Source organism: Nerophis lumbriciformis, linkage group LG26 (assembly GCF_033978685.3).
Source record: "Nerophis lumbriciformis linkage group LG26, RoL_Nlum_v2.1, whole genome shotgun sequence".
Classification (NCBI taxonomy): domain Eukaryota; kingdom Metazoa; phylum Chordata; class Actinopteri; order Syngnathiformes; family Syngnathidae; genus Nerophis; species Nerophis lumbriciformis.
This window is the reverse complement of record NC_084573.2, coordinates 38,614,045-38,634,353: the sequence shown is the minus strand read 5'-3', so window position 1 is coordinate 38,634,353 and position 20,309 is coordinate 38,614,045. Positions and strand designations below refer to the sequence as shown.

At 40.4% G+C, this 20,309-nt stretch overlaps 1 protein-coding gene across 1 annotated transcript; it reads left to right on the top strand.

Moving 5' to 3' along the window:
- Positions 1–2,435: 2,435 nt before the first annotated feature.
- Positions 2,436–12,941, top strand: fam241a (family with sequence similarity 241 member A). The gene is made up of 2 exons (XM_061986916.2): positions 2,436–2,644; positions 12,210–12,941. The coding sequence occupies exons 1-2, from the start codon at positions 2,568–2,570 to the stop codon at positions 12,556–12,558; spliced, it is 426 nt and encodes a 141-aa protein (XP_061842900.1). The 5' UTR covers positions 2,436–2,567; the 3' UTR covers positions 12,559–12,941.
- The last annotated feature ends 7,368 nt before the right edge of the window (positions 12,942–20,309 follow it).

Below are 20,309 nucleotides of genomic sequence, written 5' to 3'. Positions count from 1 at the left end.
GAAAAGTAATCTCCCGATTCCTATTTTCAACAGTCCGTTCATTTGAGCAGGAAAACTTTGTTTTCTACCTGTCAACTGTCAGTTTAGCATCTTTGTTTTCTACCCGTCAACTGTCAGTTTAGCATCTTTGTTTTCTACCCGTCAACTGTCAGTTTAGCATCTTTGTTTTCTACCCGTCAACTGTCAGATTAGCATCTTGGTTTTCTACCCGTCAACTGTCAGTTTAACATCTTTGTTTTCTACCTGTCAACTGTCAGTTTAGCATCTTTGTTTTCTACCCGTCAACTGTCAGTTTAACATCTTTGTTTTCTACCCGTCAACTGTCAGTTTAGCATCTTTATTTTCTACCCGTCAACTGTCAGTTTAGCATATTTGTTTTCTACCTGTCAACTGTCAGTTTAGCATCTTTGTTTTCTACCCGTCAACTGTCAGTTTAGCATATTTGTTTTCTACCTGTCAACTGTCAATTTAGCATCTTTGTTTTCTACCTGTCAACTGTCATTTTAGCATCTTTGTTTTCTACCTGTCAACTGTCAATTTAGCATCTTTGTTTTCTACCCGTCAATTGTCAGTTTAGCATCTTGGTTTTCTACCCGTCAACTGTCAGTTTAGCATCTTTGTTTTCTACCCGTCAACTGTCAGTTTAACATCATTGTTTTCTACCCGTCAACTGTCAGTTTAGCATCTTTGTTTTCTACCCGTCAACTGTCAGTTTAGCATCTTTGTTTTCTACCCGTCAACTGTCAGTTTAGCATCTTTGTTTTCTACCCGTCAACTGTCAGTTTAGCATCTTTGTTTTCTACCCGTCAACTGTCATTTTAGCATCTTTGTTTTCTACCCGTCAACTGTCAGTTTAGCATCTTTGTTTTCTACCCGTCAACTGTCAGTTTAGCATCTTTGTTTTCTACCCGTCAACTGTCAGTTTAGCATCTTTGTTTTCTAGTGTTTTAAGTCTCGTCTTAAGACCCACTTTTATTCTCTGGCTTTTAACACTACGTGAGTTGTGTGGTCCTCTGTTGTCCTCTGTGTTTTTAAAATTTTGCTTTCTATTTACTGTTTTAATTGGTTTTACCCTTTGAAATTGTTTTTAATCATATTTATTTTTTTATTGTTTTTAATTGTGTTTAATATTGTTGTGCAGCACTTTGGAAACATTTTGTTGTTTAAATGTGCTATATAAATAAAGTGGATTGGATTGGATTGGATTCTACCCGTCAACTGTCACTTTAGCATCTTTGTTTTCTACCCGTCAACTGTCAGTTTAGCATCTTTGTTTTCTACCCGTCAACTGTCAGTTCAGCATCTTTGTTTTCTACCCGTCAACTGTCAGTTTAGCATCTTTGTTTTCTACCCGTCAACTGTCAGTTTAGCATCTTTGTTTTCTACCTGTCAACTGTCAATTTAGCATCTTTGTTTTCTACCCGTCAACTGTCAGTTTAGCATCTTTATTTTCTACCCGTCAACTGTCGGTTTAGCATCTTTGTTTTCTACCCGTCAACTGTCAGTTTAGCATCTTTGTTTTCTACCTGTCAACTGTCGGTTTAGCATCTTTGTTTTCTACCCGTCAACTGTCAGTTTAGCATCTTTGTTTTCTACCTGTCAACTGTCAGTTTAGCATCTTTGTTGGGGGGGGGGGTTTAGGGGAAAGAAATTTGGTGTGACAGAGCCTAAATTGACAGTTGACAGGTAGAAAACAAAGATGCTAAACTGACAGTTGACGGGTAGAAAACAAAGATGCTAAACTGACAGTTGACGGGTAGAAAACAAAGATGCTAAACTCAAAGGTGACGGGTAGAAAACAAAGATGCTCAACTGACAGTTGACGGGTAGAAAACAAAGATGCTAAACTCAAAGGTGACGGGTAGAAAACAAAGATGCTCAACTGACAGTTGACGGGTAGAAAACAAAGATGCTAAACTCAAAGGTGACGGGTAGAAAACAAAGATGCTAAACTGACAGTTGACGGCAGGGCCGGCCCGTGGCATAGGCCGTATAGGCAAATGCTAAGGGCGCCGTCCATCAGGGGGCGCCACGCCAGTGCCACAAATGTTGGAGAAAAAAAAAAAAAAAGAAGAAGTTGGTACTATTATTTCTAAATACAAAAACAATAATCCCACGTTAATTAAAATGCAAAGTAAAGCCTATTTAATAGAAATATTATTTGTTACAACATTAGGGCGCCAGATTGGTTAGGGCTGGGCCTGCTGTCAGTGACGTAAGAGGAAATGACGTAAGTAAGAGGAAATTACGTAATAGAAAATGACCCCAGAAGTAAATGGGGGGGGGGGGAAGGTTTTTGTAGGGGGAAGAAATTTGGCGTGACAGCTACCTCATCACCACTTCAAGATGGCGGCCCAGTTTCTCGCGTCACACCAGCCAATGCTCACTTATAAGAGGTCTATGGCGGTACTGCGCACCAGAAGGTTGCTCGTCAACCGCCATTAAAGCAAAGAAGAAGAAGAAAAAGGACATACGTCGACCGGCGGGTGACGTCATGCTGCTCGGTGGGGTTGTCACTTACACACACACGGAGGTGTTATTATGCGTGAAAGTTCCTGCGTGGGATTATGTCTGCCGGAAGACCAGATCTACATGAACAACCTCGTCCAGATTTCCCCGCGGCGTCTTTACAGAACCACAGAAGGTGAGACGCCACCCCGGATACTGACACGCTAACTGTCTGTATTATTGACAAGTCACTGTACTGACGTGCTAACTGTCTTTAGAGGTGAGTTCACTTTGAAAGTGAAAACATTTACACTAAACAGTAATAGTAGTCATAAAATGGTGGACCACTACGATACTGTCATTTGTTTTGTCGATCCGATACCTGTAAATACAGAGCCAGTCATGCCAATGTCGATACTGACACTGACATGTTTGCCTCTGATTGTTTTTTCATCATGATTAAAAATCTGGTAGGATAAAAATATATACTGTATAATATATATTTATTTTTATTTGTGAAGAAGCAAACACGACATTAAGACGATAGCATTCCGAAAAGGTAACGACAAAAATACAAACCCCGTTGCCATATGAGTTGGGAAATTGTGTTAGATGCAGAGGTGGGTAGTAACGCGCTACATTTACTCCGTCTACTTGAGTAACTTTTGGGATAAATTGTACTTCTAAGAGTAGTTTTAATGCAACATACTTTTACTTTTGTATATTTATAGAGAAGAAACGCTACTTTTACTCCGCTACTTTTATCTACATTCAGCTCGCTACTCGCTACTCATTTTTATCCATCTGTTAATGCACGCTTTGTTTGTTTTGGTCTGTCAGACAGACCTTCAAAGTGCCTGCCTTACTGGTGACGTTTCACTCCGTTCCACCAATCAGATGCAGTCACTGGTGACGTTGGACCAATCAAACAGAGCCAGGCGGTCACATGACCTGACTTAAACAAGATGAAAAACGTATCCGGGTGTTACCATTTAGTGGTCAATTGTACGGAATATGTACTGTACTGTGCAATCTACTAATAAAAGTTCCAATCAATCGATCAAAAAGTGTGAAGGAAAAAAAGACCCTTTTTTTTATTTCAACCGTACATCCCGTCAAAAGTCTAAAGACTGACTGCACAGTTCCTGTCTTCACAATAAAAGTGCCGCTCCATCGCGCCTGCGCTTTCAAAACAAGAGTCTCCGAAAGCCAGCGCAAACAAACAAGCGAGCAAGCTACGGAGTTTGCCGCCAATGTATTTCTTGTAAAGTGTATAAAAACGAATATGGAAGCTGGACAAATAAGATGCCAAAAACCGACCACTTTCATGTGGTATTAGACTTTTTTTTCTCCTCCATTCGAAAATGCGGACGTTATCATCACTACTGTCTGATTCCAATCAATGCAAGTCATCAGAATCAGGTAATACACCAACTTATATTCTTGTCTTCATGAAAGGAAGGAATCTATATGTGTTAAACATGCATGTATATTCATTAAAACACCTTTAACATGTAAACAAAAACGGCAAAATAAATAAATAAAAATTATATACTGTATATATATATGTGTATATATATATATACATGTATATATACATATAAATGTGTGTATATATATATATATATATATATGTGTATGTATATATATATATATATATATATATATATATATATATATATATATATATATATATATATATATGTCTTAATAAGGTTATCCAAAAAATAGTGCTCGATACCGTAGTAGAGCGCAATATATGTATGTGTGGGAAAAAAATCACAAGACTATTTCATCTCTACAGGCCTGTTTCATGAGGGGGGGGGTACCCTCAATCATCAGGAGATTTTAATGGGAGCATTCGCATACCATGGTTTATATAGGGCACAGAGTGGGTGGGTACAGGCTGGCCTAGGGGCGTGGTGATTGGCTCATGTGTTACCTAGGAGGTGTTTCTGTCTATGGCGGCATGTTGTTACAATTTCGCTGCGCTTAGTTGAGGGATGACAGGTCTGGACGGTAAATAATAAACAGTTTCTCTTTCAAGCATAGGTTGCATCTTTTATTACCACTATTGTAAGGTGTGCTGGATGCAAGAATTTGCCATGTTATTGAATATTCAACATTATTGTCTTTGAGGTCCCAAATGTGTTTGCTGAGTTCTGTGGTATTTCGCAGGTTTTTGTTCCTGAAAGAAGCCTTGTGATTGTTCCATCTGGTTTTAAACTCTCCCTCGGTTAATCCTACATATGTGTCGGATGTGTTAATGTCCTTGCGTATTACCTTAGATTGGTAGACAACTGATGTTTGTAAGCACCCCCCGTTGAGAGGGCAATCAGGTTTCTTTCGACAGTTACATCCTTTGTTGGTTTTGGAGTCGCTCTGTCTGGGGGTCGACGGCTCATTTGCAATTGTTTTGTTGTGGTTTGAGATGATTTGTCGTATATTGTTCATGCAGCTGTAGCTCAATTTAACGTTGTTCTTGTTGAATACTTTTCTTAGGGTGTTGTCTTTGGGAAAGTGTTTGTCAATCAGATTGAGGAATTTGTGTCCAATGTTCGTTGAGACGTTTTTGCTGTATGGGGGGTTGTACCAGATGATGCCGTTTCGTTTTCTGTTCTTTTTTGGCTGGTTTCCTGGCGTGGGTTCATAGGTGAGGGTGAAATTGTATCCGCTTTCATCAAGGGCTTTTTGGTACGGGGGGGGGTTGCTTGGTCAAATTCAGCTTTGCTAGATGACAGCATCGATAGCCTTTTATTGATTCCGGTAGGTATTCTTTTCGTGGTGGTGGGTGGGTGGTTGCTGTCATGGTGCACGTATTGGAGTGTTGTGTTGGGTTTCTTGAATGGTTGGTAGCTGTTATTTCTCAGGTTGAAAGTGACGTCAAGGAAGCCGCCATAGACGGAAACACCTCCTAGGTAACACATGAGCCAATCACCACGCCCCTAGGCCAGCCTGTACCCACCCACTCTGTGCCCTATATAAACCATGGTATGCGAATGCTCCCATTAAAATCTCCTGATGATTGAGGGTACCCCCCCTCATGAAACAGGCCTGTAGGGATGAAATAGTCTTGTGATTTTTTTCCCACACATACATATATATATATATATATATATATATGATATGTGTGTGTATGTTACTCATCAGTTACTCAGTACTTGAGTAGTTTTTTCACAACGTACTTTTTACTTTTACCCAAGTAAATATTTGGGTGCCATGATTGGGTATAAAAGTAGATTCCATGAAATGCTCAGTCGTTCACAAACAAGGACGGGGCGAGGGTCACCACTTTGTCGACAAATGCGTGAGCAAAATTGTTGAACAGTTTAAGAAAAACCTTTCTCAACCAGCTATTGCAAGGAATTTAGGGATTTCACCATCTGCGCTCCGTAATATCATCAAAGGGTTCAGAGAATCTGGAGAAATCACTGCACGTAAGCAGCTAAGCCCGTGACCTTCCATCCCTGCATCAACAAGTGACATCAGTGTGTAAAGGATATCACCACATGGGCTCAGGAACACTTCAGAAACCCACTTGTCAGTAACTACAGTTGGTCGCTACATCTGTAAGTGCAAGTTAAAACTCTCCTATGCAAGGCGAAAACCGTTTATCAACAACACCCAGAAACGCCGTCGGCTTCGCTGGGCCCGAGCTCATCTAAGATGGACTGATACAAAGTGGAAAAGTGTGACAAGTCCACATTTCAAATAGTTTTTGGAAACTGTGGACGTCGTGTCCTCCGGACCAAAGAGGAAAAGAACCATCCGGATTGTTCTAGGCGCAAAGTGTAAAAGGCAGCATGTGTGATGGTATGGGGGTGTATTAGTGGCCAAGGCATGGGTAACTTACACATCTGTGAAGGCACCATTAATGCTGAAAGGTACATACAGCTTTTGGAGCAACATATGGACGTTACCATGGACGCCCCTGCTTATTTCAGCAAGACAATGCCAAGCCACGTGTTACAACAGCGTGGCTTCATAGTAAAAGAGTGCGGGTACTTTCCTGGTCCGTCTGCAGTCCAGACCTGTCTCTTATCGAAAATGTGTGGCGCATTATGAAGCCTAAAATAGCACAACGGAGACCCCCGGACTGTTGAACAACTTAAGCTGTACATCAAGCAAGAATGGGAAAGAATTCCACCTGAGAAGCTTCAAAAATGTGTCTCCTCAGTTCCCAAACCTTTACTGAGTGTTGTTAAAAGGAAAGGCCATGTAACACAGTGGTGAACATGCCCTTTCCCAACTACTTTGGCACGTGTTGCAGCCATGAAATTCTAAGTTAATTATTATTTGCAAAAAATTGAACATCAAATATGTTGTCTTTGTAGCATATTCAACTGAATATGGGTTGAAAAGGATTTGCAAATCATTGTATTCCGTTTATATTTACATCTAACACAATTTCCCAACTCATATGGAAACGGGGTTTGTAATTCAATTGTATTACACACAATTGTTGTACTGACCCAACACACTGTCAGTCGTGTCTTATTAGCTAATGCTAACGACGCTAGCATGTACAAATATGCACTTTTCTACCTACCGCTTGTCCCTTTCGGGGTCGTGGGGGGGTGCTGGAGCCTATCTCAGCCGCACCCGGGCGATAGGCGGGGTACACATGGGGACGGTTTAGTTAAGTATGAATTGTTTTAGTTGTATTGTAAAACGTACCAACCTTGCTTGGAGTGATGAATGGAGAAGCCATATGAGTAGAAAACGCTATGGAGTGCCAAAAGACCGAATGGCACTTCTACTTCCGGTTGAGCGGACCAAATGGAAAGACACCGGAAATACGACCGCATCACACCGGTTCTCAAATCCCTTCACTGGCTTCCTGTTCCACTCCGGACAGGCTAACCTCCTCCAACCTCTGAGCCGCTCCCAGTCTGTGGAACGCTCTCCCTGACCACCTGAGGGTACCACAGACTGTGAATGCTTTTAAAAAAGGTTTAAAAACCCTTCTTTTTTTTAAAAAAGCCTTTTGTTAGATATATGTGTGCTAGTTCTAGCTATTAAGCTGTTCTAGTTTTTATTTTTTTTTACTATTTGGGGCAACTATTTGTGGTTCTAGCGTTGTTTTTTTTTTTTAATGCACTGTAGCACTTTGAGGTTGTTGTTGTTTGTTCTCTTACAAATAAAATCTCTTCTTATTATTATACGTGTAGACTGCAATATGATGGCAGTCACACATAAGAGATACGTGTAGACTGCAATATGATGGCAGTCACACATAAGAGATACATGTAGACTGCAATATGATGGCAGTCACACATAAGAGATACGTGTAGACTGCAATATGATGGCAGTCACACATAAGAGATACGTGTATACTGCAATATGATGGCAGTCACACATAAGAAATACGTGTAGACTGCAATATGATGGCAGTCACACATAAGAGATACATGTAGACTGCAATATGATGGCAGTCACACATAAGAGATACGTGTAGACTGCAATATGATGGCAGTCACACAGATGCATGTAGACTGCAATATGATGGCAGTCACACACAAGAGATACGTGTAGACTGCAATATGATGGCAGTCACACAGATGCATGTAGACTGCAATATGATGGCAGTCACACATAAGAGATACGTGTAGACTGCAATATGATGGCAGTCACACATAAGAGATACGTGTAGACTGCAATATGATGGCAGTCACACGTAAGAGATACGTGTAGACTGCAATAAGATGGCAGTCACACATAAGAGATACGTGTAGACTGCAATATGATGGCAGTCACACGTAAGAGATACGTGTAGACTGCAATAAGATGGCAGTCACACATAAGAGATACGTGTAGACCGCAATATGATGGCAGTCACACATAAGAGATACGTGTAGACTGCAATATGATGGCAGTCACACGTAAGAGATACGTGTAGACTGCAATATGATGGCAGTCACACATGAGATACGTGTAGACTGCAATATGATGGCAGTCACTCATAAGAGATACGTGTAGACTGCAATATGATGGCTGTCACACATAAAAGATACGTGTAGACTGCAATATGATGGCAGTCACACATAAGAGATACGTGTAGACTGCAATATGATGGCTGTCACACATAAAAGATACGTGTAGACTGCAATATGATGGCAGTCACACATAAAAAATACGTGTAGACTGCAATATGATGGCAGTCACACATGAGAAACGTGTAGACTGCAATATGATGGCAGCCACACGTAAGAGATGCGTGTAGACTGCAATATGATGGCAGTCACACATAAGAGATATGTGTAGACTGCAATATGATGGCAGTCACACATACGATACGTTTAGACTGCAATAAGATGGCAGTCACACATAAGAGATACATGTAGACTGCAATATGATGGCAGTCACACATGAGATACGTGTTGACTGCAATATGATGGCAGTCACACATAAGAGATACGTGTAGACTGCAATATGATGGCTGTCACACATAAGAGATACGTGTAGACTGCAATATGATGGCAGTCACACATAAGAGATACGTGTAGACTGCAATATGATGGCTGTCACACATAAGAGATACGTGTAGACTGCAATATGATGGCAGTCACACATAAGAGATACGTGTAGACTGCAATATGATGGCAGTCACACATAAGAGATACGTGTAGACTGCAATATGATGGCAGTCACACATAAGAGATACGTGTAGACTGCAATATGATGGCCGTCACTCATAAAAGATACGTGTAGACTGCAAAATGATTGCAGTCACACATAAGAGATACGTGTAGACTGCAATATGATGGCAGTCACACATAAGAGATACGTGTAGACTGCAATATGATGGCAGTCACACATAAGACATACGTGTAGACTGCAATATGATGGCAGTCACACACAAGAGATACGTGTAGACTGCAATATGATGGCAGTCACACATAAGAGATACGTGTAGACTGCAATATGATGGCAGTCACACATAAGAGATACGTGTAGACTGCAATATGATGGCAGTCACACATACGAGATACGTGTAGACTGCAATATGATGGCAGTCACACATAAGAGATACTTGTAGACTGCAATATGATGGCAGTCACACATAAGAGATACGTGTAGACTGCAATATGATGGCAGTCACACATGAGATACGTGTAGACTGCAATATGATGGCTGTCACACATAAGAGATACTGTACATGTAGACTGCAATATGATGGCAGTCACACATAAGGGATACGTGTAGACTGCAATATGATGGCTGTCACACATAAGAGATACTGTACGTGTAGACTGCAATATGATGGCAGTCACACATAAGAGATACGTGTAGACTGCAATATGATGGCAGTCACACATAAGAGATACGTGTAGACTGCAATATGATGGCAGTCACACATAAGGGATACGTGTAGACTGCAATATGATGGCAGTCACACATAAGAGATACATGTAGACTGCAATATGATGGCAGTCACACATAAGAGATACGTGTAGACTGCAATATGATGGCAGTCACACATAAGAGATACGTGTAGACTGCAATATGATGGCAGTCACACATAAGGGATACGTGTAGACCGCAATATGATGGCAGTCACACATAAGAGATATGTGTAGACTGCAATATGATGGCTGTCACACATAAGAGATATGTGTAGACTGCAATATGATGGCAGTCACACATAAGAGATACGTGTAGACTGCAATATGATGGCTGTCACACATAAGAGATATGTGTAGACTGCAATATGATGGCTGTCACACATAAGAGATACGTGTAGACTGCAATATGATGGCAGTCACTCATGAAAGATACGTGTAGACTGCAATATGATGGCAGTCACACATAAGAGATATGTGTAGACTGCAATATGATGGCAGTCACACATAAGGGATACGTGTAGACTGCAATATGATGGCAGTCACACATAAGAGATACGTGTAGACTGCAATATGATGGCTGTCACACATAAGAGATATGTGTAGACTGCAACATGATGGCTGTCACACATAAGAGATACGTGTAGACTGCAATATGATGGCAGTCACTCATGAAAGATACGTGTAGACTGCAATATGATGGCAGTCACACATAAGAGATATGTGTAGACTGCAATATGATGGCAGTCACACATAAGGGATACGTGTAGACTGCAATATGATGGCAGTCACACATAAGAGATACGTGTAGACTGCAATATGATGGCAGTCACACAGATGCATGTAGACTGCAATATGATGGCAGTCACACATAAGAGATACGTGTAGACTGCAATATGATGGCAGTCACACATAAGAAATACGTGTAGACTGCAATATGATGGCAGTCACACATAAGAGATACGTGTAGACTGCAATATGATGGCAGTCACACGTAAGAGATACGTGTAGACTGCAAAATGATGGCAGTCACACATAAGGGATACGTGTAGACTGCAATATGATGGCAGTCACACATAAAAGATACGTGTAGACTGCAATATGATGGCAGTCACACATAAGAGATACGTGTAGACTGTAATATGATGGCAGTCACACATTATAGATACGTGTAGACCGCAATATGATGGCAGTCACACATAAGAGATACGTGTAGACTGCAATATGATGGCAGTCACACATAAGAAATACGTGTAGACTGCAATATGATGGCTGTCACACATAAGAGATACGTGTAGACTGCAATATGATGGCAGTCACACATAAGAGATACGTGTAGACTGCAATAAGATGGCAGTCACACAAGAGATACGTGTCGACTGCAATATGATGGCAGTCACACAGATGCATGTAGACTGCAATATGATGGCAGTCACACATAAGAGATACGTGTAGACTGCAATATGATGGCAGTCACACATAAGGGATACGTGTAGACTGCAATATGATGGCAGTCACACATAAGAGATACATGTAGACTGCAATATGATGGCTGTCACACATAAAAGATATGTGTAGACTGCAATAAGATGGCAGTCACACATAAGAGATACGTGTAGACTGCAATAAGATGGCTGTCACACATAAGAGATACGTGTAGACTGCAATAAGATGGCAGTCACACATAAGAGATACATGTAGACTGCAATATGATGGCAGTCACACATAAGGGATATGTTTAGACTGCAATATGATGGCATGCACACATAAGAGATACGTTTAGACTGCAATATGATGGCAGTCACACACAAGAGATACGTGTAGACTGCAATATGATGGCAGTCACACACAAGAGATACGTGTAGACTGCAATATGATGGCAGTCACACATAAGAGATACGTGTAGACTGCAACATGATGGCAGTCACAAGAGATACGTGTAGACTGCAATAAGATGGCAGTCACACATAAGAGATACGTGTAGACTGTAATATGATGGCAGTCACACATTATAGATACGTGTAGACAGCAATATGATGGCAGTCACACATAAGAGATACGTGTAGACTGCAATATGATGGCAGTCACACATAAGAGATACGTGTAGACTGCAATATGATGGCAGTCACACATAAGAGATACGTGTAGACTGCAATAAGATGGCAGTCACACATAAGAGATACATGTAGACTGCAATATAACTCAAGTAAACAACACCAACATTTTACATGTTCCATTGAAAATATAGAACATTACACACGGCACTCAAAAATGTATCAAAATGTTTGGTAAGCTATGATTATCTGGTGTTTTGTTTCACAATATTATTTAAAAGCAACTTTTCTTACCTTCTGGTATCTGCTGATGTGTATTTTTATTTAATTTTTAACTCACTGTTTTGTCTAATGTCGTGTCCAGGATGACAGGACCAGACCCTCAGAGTGACTCCAGCATGAGGCGACCACACGAGGACACCGCCATGACCAGGGAGACCGGCGCCATGACCAGGGAGACCGGCGCCATGACCAGGGAGACCGGCACCATGGCCAGGGAGACTCCCCTGGATGACTGTGAGCGAATGGGCACTCTGTTTGGGATGTTCAACAAGTGTCTGCGGGGGATGGGCTTCAGTCAGATGTACTTTGGGGACAAGATCGTGGAGCCAGTGGTCATCGTCTTCTTCTGGCTCCTGCTGTGGTTCCTGGGCATCCAGGCCCTGGGACTGGTGGGGACTCTATGCATCATTGTCATTTACATCCAGGACTAACGAGAGCCGCATGGATCCTTGGTCCAGGAACATTCAGGACAATGCAAGACCAAAGCCTGTGATGTTTGAGAATCATGTTCCATCAGAAAGGAGAGAATTAGTGAAATGTTTGTTTGAATTGGAACATTTTATGTTTCAAACTACTTTAGCAGAAGTGTCAACAGTGAATGTCATCAAATATTTTCAAAATACTGTCATTTTTTTAAAATAAAGTAGCATGATGTTGGATATCACTGTCCATGGAAGAGTATAAATGTGTGTGAGTACTGGAGAGGAAGTGTACTTGGTTCCTGAGGGCAGTGTCCCACATCCACTTCCTGGAAAAAAAAAATATATATATATATATATATATATGAAATTGTAACAATAAAACTTGAACAACTCCCGTATCAAATCCTATCTACTCTCCAACGGTGAGTGACAGAATGTCAAACAAAAAGGCATTGTGTGACTTTTACATTAATTGTCATTTTATTGCATGGCGTACGTATTTGATCGCCTGCCAACCCGAAAATCTTTCTGCACTCCACTCACTACCTGTATGAACTGCACTTGTTTGAAATCCTTACCTGTATAAAGACACCTGTCTACATACACACTAGAGATGCGCGGATAGGCAATTATTTCATCCGCAACCGCATCACAAAAAGCGTCAACCATCCGCCATCCACCCGAACTAACATTTTATCAAAACCGCACCCGCCCGTTGTTATATATCTAATATAGACGATGCAAGGCATTAGTGAGGTTATAAAGCTTTTGCCTGTTAAAGAAAGGAGACTGATCCAATGCAGCAGAGACATTCAATGCGTGCCACGCATTAATATCTCTTGGCCAGGCATTAGTGGCTAAGATATATTAATGCGTGATAATATTATTTATCATTATTATAATATTATTGTCATTTCCATGAAGAAAGTGTTGACTATTGTTGCCAATGCCCTCAGATCAGGAGTGCGTTCCTCACACTTTGTGTGCGCAGTTGCAGCAAGCAGAACGAGGCTTTTAAGAAGTTAAAAAAATGTTTTAGAAAGACTAGGCCTATATTTTCGTTAGGTAAAAAAAAAATTCTGAATTTATTTCAATGAATATTAACTTATTAACGTTATAATGCTCAAATAGGGACGAGGGCGGGGTGCACAGTGAACAATTTCGCGACAAAGATGAACCTTTTATTGATTGATCTGCAGCCATGACAAAATGTCAGACAATCTCCATTGTCAACGACAGGCAGGAAAATAAAGATAAACACATAGCCTATGTTCTAGGCATAGGCTCATACGTTTTTAAGTTGAAATAAAAAAATAAATAAAAAATGTGCCTCATAAGCCTTAGGCTGTCAATCACGCGCACAAACTTAAATTATACAACAACATATGTATGTCATCTCTATTTAAACAAAAATAAATTAAATAAATAATAATAATAAATTACCTGCAACTTATTGGCCAAGGCAAATAGCTGAAGGGGGGAAATCAAACCCATCAGACTGCACTTTATCATCAAACTTGAATTATAATGAAAATAGACGGTCGTGACAAACAAAGCAGGCTAAATAGCCTTACATTGTCGCCAATCGGAGATGCACTTCACTTGAAAGCGAGGCCAAATAATTATTCACACATAGTAGTATATCTCCAATAGAAAAAAAACACTATACACAACGCAATTGCCTTAATTCCTTTGCATTGTAGTGCGCCCAAACAACACGTAACCATCAAAATTATTCAGCTGACCGAACTCAATATAGGTTAGACATGGGCTTATTTGGTATAGCCTATAGGTAACGTAGACTAATTCCTTTAACATATCCAACCGTATGTCTACTTACCGTATTTTCCGCACTATTAGCTGCACCTAAAAACCACAACTTTACTCAAAAGCTGACAGTGCGGCTTATAACCCGGTGCGCTTTATATATGGATTAATATTAAGATTCATTTTCATAAAGTTTCGGTCTCGCAACTACGGTAAACAGCCGCCATCTTTTTTCCCCGTAGAAGAGGAAGCGCTTCTTCTTCTACGCAAGCAACCGCCAAGGTAAGCACCCGCCCCCATAGAACAGGAAGCGCTTCTTCTTCTACTGTAAGCAACCACCCGCCCGCGTAGAAGAAGAAGAAGAAGCGCGCGGATATTACGTTTCATTTCCTTTGTGTGTTTACATCTGTAAAGACCACAAAATGGCTCCTACTAAGCGACAGGTTTCCGGTTCATGAAAAGACGCAATCTCTCCATCCGCACACGGACTACTATTTCACAGCAACTGCCTAAAGACTTTCAAGAAAAGCTGGCTACTTTCCGTGCATATTGTAAAAACAAGATAGCTGAAAAAAAGATCCGGCCAGAGAACATTATCAACATGGACGAGGTTCCACTGACTTTTGATATTCCTGTGAACCGCACTGTGGATACAACGGGAGCACGTACGGTGAATATTCGCACCACAGGGAATGAGAAGTCATCCTTCACTGTGGTTATAGCTTGCCATGCTAATGGCCAGAAACTTCCACCCATGGTGATATTCAAAAGGAAGACCTTGCCAAAAGAGACCTTTCCAGCCGGCGTCATCATAAAAGCTAACTCGAAGGGATGGATGGATGAAGAAAAGATGAGCGAGTGGTTAAGGGAAGTTTACGCGAAGAGGCCGGGTGGCTTTTTTCACGCAGCTCCGTCCATGTTGATATACGACTCCATGCGCGCCCACATCACGCTGGTTTTTAATATATTATTAAAGTTTGACTGACCTATCTGACTGTTTTTTTGACATTCCTTTAGCGCAGTTAGATGCGGCTTATAACACGGGGCGGCTTATAGGTGGACAAAGTTTTGAAATATGCCGTTCATTGAAGGCGCGGCTTATAACCCAGGGCGCCTTATGGTGCGGAAAATACGGTACTTTTTTTTTTTGTTAGCACTATGCAGGAATAAAATGGCATCTACAGTGCCAGGATTCATGCGAGAGCGCCTGGCCTCTAAAATGCGCCCTGCTGCGCTGAAGGAGCGCTCACTTGCGCCACTTGTTGCTGGGACGCGGTGCCTGATGAATAATTGACTGTTTCAAAGAGTGCTGCTCGTTTTTCGTATATGGGTAACAACATTTAACTATGTATATATATTTCCGAATTGGTTCAACCGCCAACCGCCCGCATCTATTTAAAATCTATTTTTACCCGCCCGACCCGCGGTTTATCCGCGGACTCCGCGGTTGTGTCCGCAAACCGCGCATCTCTAATACACACTCAGTCAAACAATAAAAAGTGGCTTAAGGAAAATCAGAAGTGTGAGCACTAGAACTGGGTGTAGTACGCCTGGAAAGCCTTACGTTGAGCCCAACTTCACTGTCAACAGCCAGAGAATCAACACGGGGAACCGCTTCACCTACCTTGGCAGCACACCGTCTCAGAATGTCACCATCGACGACGAAGGGAACACCCGCATAGCCAGAGCCAGCTCCACTTTCGGCAGACTGTATCTGAATGTCTGGACAGAAGAGGCATCACCACTCTGGAAGTTTACGGGGCAGTGGTTCTCCCGACGCTGCTCTATGCGTGCGAGAGCTAAATCACTTCCACACAACAAGTCTCAGGAAGATCCTCGGCATCAAGTGGCAGGACAAAGTCCCAGATGCAGAAGTTCTGGCTAAAGCAGGTCTCTCTAGCATCTTCACCATCCTGATGCAGTCCCAGGTCACGTAGCCCGCATGCAAGACAAGAGGCTGCTTAAAATAATTTTCTACGGCGAACTGCAGCGGTCCCAGGGTGGGCAGAAGAAACTCTTCAAAGATACATTATTTACACATTACTATGTCTGTTTCAGTCACTATGTTATTTAGTCACTACAGTAATAATGTTCACATCCACAGGAACCACATGGGTTAGTCTACTCTATACAGTATTTTTAACCTTACTAGTGTTCACTTCACATCCACAGATGGTCCATCCAGTTATTGACATTATTTACACATTACTATGTCTGTTTCAGTCACTATGTTATTTAGTCACTACAGTAATTATGTTCACATCCACAGGAACCACATGGGTTAGCCTACTCTATACAGCATTTACAACCTTACTAGTGTTCACTTCACAGCCACAGATGGTTCATCTAGTTATTGACATTATGTACACATTACTTTGTCTGTTTCAGTCACTATGTTATTTAGTCACTACAGTAATTATGTTCACATCCACAGGAACCACATGGGTTAGCCTACTCTATACAGTATTTACAACCTTACTAATGTTCACTTCACAGCCATAGATGGTTCATCTAGTTATTGACATTATGTACACATTACTATGTCTGTTTCAGTCACTGTTATTTAGTCACTACATAAATTACATCCACAGGAACCACATGGGTTAGCCTACTCTATACATTTACAACCTTACTAGTGTTCACTTCACAGCCACAGATGGTTCATCTAGTTATTGACATTATTTACACATTACTATGTCTGTTTCAGTCACTATGTTATTTAGTCACTCCAGTAATTATGTTCACATCCACAGGAACCACATGGGTTAGCCTACTCTATACAGTATTTACAACCTTACTAGTGTTCACTTCACAGCCACAGATGGTTCATCTAGTTATTGACATTATTTACACATTACTATGTCTGTTTCAGTCACTGTTATTTAGTCACTACAGTAATTATGTTCACATCCACAGGAACCACATGGGTTAGCCTACTCTATACAGTATTTACAACCTTACTAGTGTTCACTTCACAGCCACAGATGGTTCATCCAGTTATTGACATTATTTACACATTACTATGTCTGTTTCAGTCACTATGTTATTTAGTCACTACATAAATTACATCCACAGGAACCACATGGGTTAGTCTACTCTATACAGTATTTACAACCTTACTAGTGTTCATTTCACAGCCACAGATGGTTCATCTAGTTAATGACATTATTTACACATTACTATGTCTGTTTCAGTCACTATGTTATTTAGTCACTACAGTAATTATGTTCACACCCACAGGAACCACATGGGTTAGCCTACTCTATACAGTATTTACAACCTTACTAGTGTTCACTTCACAGCCACAGATGGTTCATCCAGTTATTGACATTATTTACACATTACTATGTCTGTTTCAGTCACTATGTTATTTAGTCACTACATAAATTACATCCACAGGAACCACATGGGTTAGTCTACTCTATACAGTATTTACAACCTTACTAGTGTTCACTTCACAGCCACAGATGGTTCATCTACTTATTGACATTATTTACACATTACTATGTCTGTTTCAGTCACTATGTTATTTAATCACTACAGTAATTATGTTCACATCCACAGGAACCACATGGGTTAGCCTACTCTATACAGTATTTACAACCTTACTAGTGTTCACTTCACAGCCACAGATGGTTCATCTAGTTATTGACATTATTTACACATTACTATGTCTGTTTCAGTCACTATGTTATTTAGTCACTACAGTAATTATGTTCACATCCACAGGAACCACATGGGTTAGCCTACTCTATACAGTATTTACAACTTTACTAAGGGTTCACTACACAGCCACGGATGGTTCATCTACTTATTGACATTATTTACACCTGACTTTGTGTGTTTATTAAGTCACTATGTTATTTAGTCACTACAGTAATTAAAACTTGTGTTCACATCCACAGGAACCACATGGGTTAGGGGTTAGGGTAACCCTAACCTTTGTTGGCAGGTATGGCAAAGAGTCAGGATCAAGATTTTAACACACATTGAAGGTAGGAAAAAAAATATATATATATATATATTTGTACAGATATAAAAAAAAGACGGATTTCTGACCGTAGATGGAAAAATCCCATGCCTGGGTACTATATAGTTCAAGCATAAAATCAGTGTCGAATTGGCAAAATAATCACAAAGAGCCATGTTGAATACAGACAAGCAGGACACTTGGTTGGTTGACCACACAGGTGTGCTGTGGACTATAGCAGTCAGGCTGATTTGATCTAAATATCATTTTGGATATAACAAAGCAAGTAGCATTATCTTACTTAGCATGTCAGGTGTGTCCAAACTACGGCCTGTGTGACAGTTCCAATGGCAATCTGGTCGGGCAGCGTGTTTTCATAATAAACTTAAATATCTGATTGGTGTCAATTAGTCGCCATCGTGTGGAAAACGTGAGTAACACAGGTGAATGTGTGCGCAGCATTCACGTATGTGAGCCCATCCAAACAACCTTCCCTAGTCATAGTGCAGAAAAAAACACACAAAAAAACACATGGTGACACATAACACAACCTGCTCACTGAAACGTGTTTATTCAAATAATGTATATGTATAGTTACTTCGGCTTTTGGCCCTCCAGTCCAAAAGTTTTGGATGGTTTTGGATGGTTTAGATGGTTGTGCGCTTAAAATGTGTAACACCGGGATTTGTTTACATTGACCAGAATACGGATAGAATGTCCATTGAGCACAATGATTCTATCACATGATCAAATCTAACACTTGCTTCTATGTAACATATATCTTAGTGGATTGAAATATTTACATTATGTACATTTTCTTCATACATAATTGCATTCTTAAGAAGGAATATATCAGTGTTGTGGACATGAGTCCCGTCTGTTGTGTTCTTTCACACTAGGCAATTTAAAAATATATACATCGAAATTTACAATTGCATGCCATCTTATTTGTAAATTACCTTTTTTTTTTGGTGTTTGACTTGGAGAGTAGCGCTATTGATAATGAACAATACCAATAATTGACCTCTATTATCAACAATACAGTTGTTCAAATGCAACAATACATATACGTCATGATAACTAGAGATACAAAAGAATGCAGAAAAATGGAGGAGAAGAAAGAGAAGCAACCTATATTAACCTTGTAGATTGTTATTGTAACAATCTACAATACCCAGTTTACCCTAGGGCAACAGCGTTAATATATTTTTGATGAAACGTGATTATGTGCATGAGTGTATATGTACTTGTATATGTACAGTATGTTTTAATGTACTATCAAGTAAGTAAAACATGACATATTTTTGATTTTAGACATTATTCTCGGTCTGTTTGTTGATTTTTTAAATTTTTTATTGAGGAAGTCCCCATTTACTGTCCTTCTGGTGTTCTGTCCAAGTCCGCTACCAGTCAAAGTCAAGATACCCGACGCTACCGAGCATTTCTTTCAGTGTATCTTTCAGTGTTTATTAGCTAGCAATTTTGCCTAAAACCAGTAGCCTGAATGCAAAATAACGTTTTTTTTTCGCAAATTTTTAGAAGAAAAACATTTTTTCCATATATTAGCCGCATATATATACGTTGTGAATTTGAGATCGCGACCCCAAAAGGGACAAGCGGTAGAAAATAGCTATTTACACAGATAAATATTTATTTACATACCTTAATTCCAAACCGTACCTGTGACAGGGCAGTAAAACGGCTGATCAAACAAAACAGAAGTCGTCGTCATGGGCCCACTAGCTGCGCAAGCTAGCTCTCCAATCAGCTAAACCAGGGGTCGGCAACCTTTACCAGTCAAAGAGCCATTTTGACCAGTTTCACAAATTATAGAAAACAATGGGAGCCGCAAAATGTTTTGAAATTTTAAATGAAACAACACTGTACCGTATTTTCCGCACTATAAGGCGCACCTAAAAACCACAAATTTTCTCAAAAGCTGACAGTGCGCCTTATAACCCGGTGCGCTTTATATATGGATAAATATTAAGATTCATTTTCATAAAGTTTCGGTCTCGCAACT